The sequence below is a fragment of the Sceloporus occidentalis genome, unplaced genomic scaffold (genome assembly GCF_023333645.1).
Source record: "Sceloporus occidentalis isolate IW3139 unplaced genomic scaffold, rSceOcc1.0.p SCAF_154, whole genome shotgun sequence".
Lineage (NCBI taxonomy): Eukaryota > Metazoa > Chordata > Lepidosauria > Squamata > Phrynosomatidae > Sceloporus > Sceloporus occidentalis.
In genome coordinates, this window is record NW_028317134.1 from 2,249,650 (window position 1) to 2,258,108 (window position 8,459).

The 8,459-nt window shown below is 39.1% G+C and overlaps 1 protein-coding gene across 1 annotated transcript in view; it reads right to left on the reverse strand.

Annotated features, from left to right (window-relative positions):
- Nucleotides 1-6,426, reverse strand: part of LOC149280574 (cubilin-like) — a 96,875-nt gene extending 90,449 nt beyond the window's left edge. The window contains exons 1-5 of the mRNA XM_089500417.1: nt 6,308-6,426; nt 6,043-6,172; nt 2,730-2,825; nt 2,364-2,402; nt 1,903-2,004 (exon numbers count right to left, since the gene is read on the reverse strand). Coding sequence (XP_089356543.1) covers nt 1,903-2,004; nt 2,364-2,402; nt 2,730-2,825; nt 6,043-6,172; nt 6,308-6,426 — 486 coding nt within the window. The remainder of the gene's footprint in view (nt 1-1,902; nt 2,005-2,363; nt 2,403-2,729; nt 2,826-6,042; nt 6,173-6,307) is intronic.
- Between the last annotated feature and the right edge of the window lie 2,033 nt (nt 6,427-8,459).

An 8,459-nucleotide genomic window follows, 5' to 3' on the forward strand; every position in this document is an offset into this window, starting at 1 on the left:
GGTTCAGCAGCCCCAGACTCATTCCCTATCTAGGGACAGAGTGCCTCGTGCCCTGGTACCCGGGGAGGGGAGTCCAGAGGCCCCCCTTGGGACAGTGACCCATCAGAGGATCTACCAGGACACCTTGGGGCAACCAGGGCCCTGCCACCTCTCGGATGCTCTGACAAAGGGCTCCAGGAACAAGGGCCTGCACCTGTGAACTTTGTCCACTCGGACAGCCTGCAGCAGACCCGTGTGGATCTGCCTGGTCTGCCGGACCGTTGGTCAAGGGGGAGATCGCCAACCAATGTTACAGGGTCACCGTACCCAAGCTGGGTACCCCTGTTTGAGGGCTGAGGAATCACCAGTCAGTCCCTCATACGGATTGCACTCAGCTATCCACGGATCATCCAGACCACCATTCGTAGCAAACCAAGAAGAACTCTTTATTACAAACACACAGAACTTATATACAATCTCAATGCAATGTGTACCGAACCCAACCCCCAATCCCATCAGCCACATCCCATCACAAATCCCATCAGTATACAGGGGATGTATCAGGTGAGGGGATTACAGAATACAATGGGTTCCCCCACCTGTGTTATCCCCCCTGTAGTGCGGGGGCCGTCTGGGCAGACAGGGCTGTGCTGGCTGATTAAGAGCCCCAGCCAGATTATAGGATCGTCTCTTTGAAGGCTGGGGCTGAATCCACATCAGTCTCTGGGCCGGTTACACAATAAACACAACATAAAATATTACCGGGTCACGGTATACAGAACCGGACACAAAAGTGCTCCGTGACCCGGCTAAACTTCATATGACACATGAGCCAGCTAGCCTGGCCCTGTCACATGTCCCCAGCGGGGAACTCTGATCTCTGACAGTCGGGGAAGGTCTGCGTGATGGACGCAGACAACCCCCGCTGCTAGCCACACCTCCTTCCGGCTGCATCGTAAGTTGTCTACGCGGATCGCTTGGACGTCAACCCGCTGCCCCTGTATACAGCAGGAAATTGGAAGTACCGGTAAGTGTGTGTGGGGTGGGGGGGAGTGTTAAATGGGGGGGGGGGACAGAAGGATCCAGGTCCCCTGCAGCGGTGCGGGGGATCTGGATCTTAGTCTCATAGTCAGACCTCTATTTGAGGTCGGATTATAAGACGACCCCGATTAGAAGACGAGGGGTATTTTTCAGAGCATTTGCTGAAAAAAACCTCGTCTTATAATCGAGCAAATACGGTATATGTCTTAATTATTTATTGGATATCAGGCCCTTGTGTCCACCAGAATGTATTGTAGGAATGTGAATTTCCTTAAGATAAGACAATCAATTCATGTGAACGTCCTCAGATCTTTCCTACACAAAAAAACAAAACTGGCCACTTCAAAGGGTGAACTTTATTATATTGCAGTGAATGACTTAAATCAAAGCACACAGTCACACAGTTTATATACAGTATATATTATATATTTGTATATATTTATATAGATGCTTATACATAGAAGGGTCTAAAACATATTTATTCCTTCACAATGCATTTCTCATTCTACTAAAGCCTCCCGTGGTAAATACTACTATGCCTGCATAGCACTCGACCCTTATAATTATAAGCAGGGGCAGTGGGAGATCGGCATAGGTGTAGGGCCCAAATTCCCAACTGAATTGATCTGATATAAAGATTTGAAGCTAGTAGCCTGTTGTAGTCTGGTTGTGTCCCTTGATACAGTCACAATGATTGGATTCTTCCTATTGTGATTCCTTCTCTTGGTTTTCTGGCTGTTGCGTGTGTTGGTGAACACGGTCAACATTGTCATCCTGTCCCTAACTTAAACAAATGAATTAATTTTAATCCCTAATGTAAGGGCCATTTAATTCGTTCAGTGCCGTATTGTGTGAAATAATGGAAGAACTGTTATGCCTTACCTGCCATTTGCTTGTGCACATACAGTGAAAGGAATCCAAAAGATTTAGACAGGTTCCGGAGTTCTGGCATGGATTGCTGCTGCATGCCTGCCTGCTAATGGCCTGTAGAAAATATGTAGTAAAGAATATCAGCTTTATGTATCTGACCAAATACCTGGGCACTCCTTGGATTTACTAAAGAAGCAACTATTGCCACAAAATTGGGACAGAATATTATTTTCAGAGTGGTGAAAAATGGTTTCTAGCGTCCCTACAACCTGCACATTCAAACCAGTCTTACCCCATACATTGCCAACCAAATCCCATTTACTCAACCTATATACCTCCCAAGGCCAGCTCTGTATCCAGAAAGAGGATTCGGAGGAGTAACATCATTAGTGCCCATCTATTGCTCCCCCAAATATCTTATTTTGTCATTAATGGACATAGCACATCAATGAAGCATAACTATAGATTTTTACCTGTTGAATACTTTGAAATCTGGCTTCAATATCAATTATCTGTAAGAAAAAGTAATAATAAAAAATTATATATATAAATATATACCAAAAATCAGCAAACTGATCACTTAATATATGCTCTTGCATTATGCAATCAGCTCCTCTAACAAGAATGATGCTTTTACAGTATCCTTGTGACTTCTACAATATCCAGATCTATAGATCATCACAGCAAATCAGATATGTGTGTCTGTATGATAAAGGTACTTTACATGATGTATATATTCTTAAATCAGTTGTGAATGCTCAGTCTCTTATCATATTGGAATATATAATGAGAGAAATATGATTTGGGGCAGAACGCCTGAGATATTAGCCGTCACTTACCTTGGCATTCAGTTGTGTTATCTGATTTGTAACATTCTGACTGGTCCCAACCATGTTGCCTTTCACACCCTCAATCTCTTCTTTATTTTTGTGAATCTGGAATTTTAACCAAAAAATCAGCAGGATAATACCACATTTGTAGCTCAATTCTTTTCTTTATTTTAATGGCCATGTGATCAATTTTAGTTGCCCATTCAATTACCAATTAAATGTATTTTAACACACCAGATGCAGCAAGTACATCAATGGCAAATGTATACACTATATGAACATATGTGGACACCTGACCATCATATACAGTAAGTTTGTTGGACATCCCATTCCAAAACCATGGGCTTTAAATGGAGTTGATCCCTCCTTGTAGCTACAACAGCCTCCACTCTTCTGGGAAGACTTTCCACAAGATTTTGGAGTGTTTCTGTGGACTTTGAGGCACTGATGTTGAATGAGAAGGCCTGGCTTGCAATCTCCGTTCTAATTCATCCCAAATGTTTTCAACACGTTAATGTCAGGGCTCTGTGCGGCCACTTGAGTTCCTCCACATCAAACCATGTCTTTACAGGTCTTTCTTTGTGCACATGGGCGCAGTCATGGTGGAAAAGGAAAGCTCTTCCTCCAAACTGGTGACACAATGTTGAAAGGATACAATTGTCTAAAATGCCTTTGTATGCTGCAGTATTAACATTTCCCTTTAGTGGAACCCAAAACAATTATCCCTTCTCCACCAAACTTTACAGTAGGGACCATGTCTTCCAGTAGGTAGCGTTCCTCTTGCATCCGCTAAACCCAGATTCATACTTCCAGTTAGTAAAGTGCGATTAATTACTCCAGAGAACACACTTTTACTGCCCCAGAGTCCAGTTGGGGTGCGCTTTATGGCACCCCAGCCGATGCATGGCGTGGCTACTCGCCATGGAAACACAATTCATGAAGCTCCCGACTCACAATGCTTGTGCTGATCTTGCTTCCAGGGGCAGTTTGGAACCCTGTAGCTGGTGATTTTTTTACTTGCCTACCTATGTGTAGAAATGACCCGTGACAAAGGAGGCATCCTCTGACATTTAAGGTCACTGAGCTCTTCAATACGACCCCTTCTACTATCACTGTTGGTCTATGGAGATGGCTGCCTATGTGTTTGATTTTATACACCTGCAATACTAAAGAGGGGTGTCCACATATTTTTGGTCATGTAGTGTATGTAATCCTTAGAAATATGTTTTGCTTTAAAAGTATCCCTAGGAAAAAAGCAGATCTAGTCCTATCATCAATACTATTCCTACATGCAGTATCAGGAAAGGGGTTTCTTATTGCTCTATACAGATAATAATAATAATAATAATAATATACATACAATATAACACATACAGTAAATTCTTAGGAAAATGAGGACAGCTAATACTTGCTAGTTGTATTAACCTTTGATATTCATCGGAATATTGCAAAACCAAATAGCCCAAGCAGAACGATCAAAACAGCCATCCATAAATTGCAAGTTTACAGTCAGATCCATAAATATTTGGACAGTGACACAATTTTCATAATTTGGGCTCTGTACACCACCTCAAATGATTTGAAATGAAGCAATTAAAATAAGAGTGAAGAGCAGAGTTTCAGCTTTAATGATCTTTGGTCCTAATTATGGTACAAAATACAGCAGCTAGTGAAGTAATCATTTCTGTCCCTACGCTTTTAACAAGTTGACCTCTAGACCCACTCGTCTTTAGATTTAGGGTGTCATATCAATGAACCCAAAAAAATGATTTTAAGGATATATGTGTAACTGGCCTCCAAAGGCATCAGATCAATGAATCTTATATGGAAACCACTGTCTTCAAAATCCTTTAGAAGAACTAAATTAATTAACTTGTATAACTTGTGTGTTTTGTTCGTGAATTGGAAAAATTATGTTGGAGATATTCAGTGTTAATGTTATAAATGTCAAAATTGGTATGTTTAGTTAATTCTCTCTTCTTCAACTCACCGTTACAAAGGCAGCCTGAGCAAATCAACAACAATCAGCAACTTAACAGCAAGGAGCAATACTTTAACAGGGAGGAATATATACGTGCAGAGAAAAAAAGTAAAAATGGCGGCTCGCGTGTAGGGTTTGGGAAAAGATCCAATTTGAGTGAACAAACCAAGATGTTTTTAAGCATCAGAAACAAACTACTGTACATGTCTGTATATAATACTGTATTCTTAGAGGGTCTGTTATCTCTAAATTATTGGATTATTATTAACATCTAGGTTGAAAATTCAGTTCCAATTAAGAACACGTAATGTTCATGAGAAAGAATTCTACCCAAGCTTTTATGGTACTTGCCATTCACTTGGCATTGGCTTTAATTGCTCTACTGGTGCAACATTAGGTTGTCTGCTGTTAAAAATGATACGTTTCTGGGAATAATGTTTTCCTATTAGATTTGCAGATAATAGCGATAAGGCTCTGTAAACAAAGCTGCGAGAATGTCCCAGTATTCCAGTACTGGGTTTAATACACGCCAAGCGTATTACATAATCATCTGTACAGCCTGGGTATTTATCTGCTTCAGCACAAGCAATTACTGCATGTAGAGAAGTAGCTATTGATTAAAAGTAAAATGTAAAAGTTAAATCCAAACTCACTGACCTTTGCTACCAAGACATAGGTTTTGAAGGTGCTGTTCCACTTATACAAGACATGAATTACACTCTTTAGTATGCTCACATTTATTAAACATTATCGGGTGTCATTTATAATCGAAAAGATGACCAAGATGAAAGATAGAAATTAGCTGTTGAATGTGTTTTATGTTACAAGATTTTTACTAAATAGCATTTATAGCAGTGACATAACACACAGCAAGCAACACTTCAACCAAATTATTTGAACAAACATTATTTATGCCAGATCCAGAGTGTAAAACGGACCGAGGCAGTGAATTAACAAACTATATGCGCACAGGACTAAAGTCTTTTATCGCTTGCTAAAAATGTATCCTAATGTTTCATGGAAATAGCAGAAGATATATATACATATATATATATATATATATATATATATATATATACACACACACACATGAGAGCGGGATTGAAAACAATACAATTTTATCAAGTAACATTTTCTGCCACTTTTCACAAATACTAAGATAAAAAAAATAATAAATAAAATAATAGAGCGTTCACATGAAGTATTTTTACATCAGAATATGCTGAGGTCAGTGATTCAGCCCCAAGGGGAAAGTCCACTTCATCTGCTTAAATCGACTTCATTATACCGTTATCCTTAAAATTTGTAATGTATAAAATGTGTATCACAAACAGGTATTACCTGAATCAGAAGCTCTGTGAGGTCGTCATTGTTGATTTTAATTTTCCCATGGGAGCCAGTTGTGAACTCAATATTTTTGGTTAAACCAGTAGAAAATATTAAGTTCCCATTTTCCGAAGTCATTCGGGGTCTAAAATGAAATTTAGCAATTTTTTTATTGATGATGTGATTTTACCAAGATGGCATTTTATGAAAAAGAAAAATGATAAGTCAATTTGGTCGGGGATCAGTTTATTTAACAGCGCAATTATTCTAAAAAACTTACTGGTCATTGTAAGTATCTCTTTTCTGTCTGGTCCTCCATGGATCGCCACATTCACATATTAATCCAGAAATAAGAATTATGGTTGCCAAAAGCCAAGGAACACTATGTGGATCCAGCATATTAGCTGCTAACCCTCCATGCAGCAACTCAAACTGGATGTGCTACTTGAAGGATCCGTGGACTTTGGTCATTCAGACATGATCTCCTTGAAAGATTTACGTGAGCAATGCATTCATTTTAATTTTTTAACCTGGTTAGTGGAAAGTTTAAAGTGCTGATTAGTTAATCGTCAAAAAAGAAACTACCTGTCAAAAGTTTATACCTTATCCAGTAGCTCACTGACCTTTGCTACCTAGACATAGGTTTTGAAGGTGCTGTTCCACTTATACAAAACATTCATTACACGCTTTAGTATGCTCAGCAAACAAAACCTTAACAGATCTGTAATTTCTCTGTTTCCACTCAAGGTTTAATCTCAAAAAAGCACACAAGTGTAAAAAAAATAAAAAATAAAAAAAGCCTTTTCAGTTTTTATGGAAATGCCCTATCAGTGCTTGCTTTAGTGTCACATGACATGTGTTCCTGGGAATGTTTTTTTATATGATTAAAGAAATATTTTTATGTTTCTACATCTTCTAGGAATAGTGTTTGTAAGGCTGCATTCTGTTATAAAAGTTTTAAACTCATTAAAGCAAATTGAACATCACCTTTAATAATAATTGTCTCATTAAAATATGTAATTTCTCAAAATATAATTAGATGCTAATATCAGTGTTTACAGGTGGCTACACTGTCACACACCCAGGCTCAGCGCCTTCTCCCTGGCTTGGTCACCATGATGAATATGCAGGGCCGGCTGTGTGCTCGTTGCTGCTGCCCGACGGTATCCCTAAAGTATTGCCATTAAGAAGTGATGATTATTCAGGGAAAGTCACAAAAAAATAGCACATGCCTGACAACAATGGCAGCCTCCAGGTCTGCAAAAAAAGGAAATTTATTGGAACAAAATGAGATAAAACCAGATTGCTGTCAATGCTAACTTACATTTCTGTTTAAAACACTGAGTTTTAATTTTGATTAAAAAAAAAATTTCTATGTGACCCCTTCAAAGGGCCTGAGTCGCCCAGGTAGTATTTTCAGCCGTGATTTTGTGTTTCCCGTGACAGCCTTTTGCTTCATGCTTCAGCCTTTTTCTGGTTATATTCAGTGTCGGTGATTGAATGATCAGCGCTGCCGTTATATGTCCATTAAGTGGACGTTCAGGAGAAATGGAATTTTGTAAAAGCTGTTTTATTGAAGATAACAGAAAATTGTATTAGGCTGGTCAGCAAGAGTAAAAAATAAAGGAAACCGCTGTGGTACTCTGCAGAAGTGGCCAAAATCGTGAAAGACAAGAAATTAGCCTTTAGTAGATACAAAAATACCCAAAGTGAGAAAGATAGATCTATAAAATTAGTTATAAGAGCTGCCAAATCACATGCAGAAGAACGAATTGCCCTCTCAGTAAAAAATGGAGATAAAACATTTTTTAGATATATAAATGAGAAAAGGAACGTTAAACAAGGATTAGTTAGACTAAAAACAAAAGGAATGTATGTAGAAGAGGATAAAGGTTTAGCTGACTGCCTCAATGAATATTTCTGTTCAGTTTTTACAGATGAAAATGATGGAATGGGACCTCAGCTGGGAAAAAAGACTGAATCATTTGAAATATGTGAGTTTATCGAGGCGGAGGTTCTACTTCAGTTGTCTAAAGACAAATAAGTCGATGGGGCCTGATGGGATACAGCCCAAGTTATTAAAAGACCTTGGGGGTGTACTAGCAAAACCGTTAACTGATATATTTAACGAATCATTGGTAACGGGAGTTGTCCCAGGGGATTGGAAACTAGCATTTTTCACAAAAAGGCAGTAGGGAGGAGTTGGGCAACTACAGGCCAGTTAGTCTTACATCTGTAGGGGGGAAATTAATGGAAATAATGCTAAAGGAAAGGATTGTTGAACATCTGAAGTCACATGGGTTTCAAGATCAAAAACAACATGGGTTTACCTCAGGAAGATCTTGCCAAACAAATATTATTGATTTTTTTGATTGGGTGACTAAAGTAATTGATCGCGGTGGTGCAGTAGACGTTGCGTATCTGGATTTCAG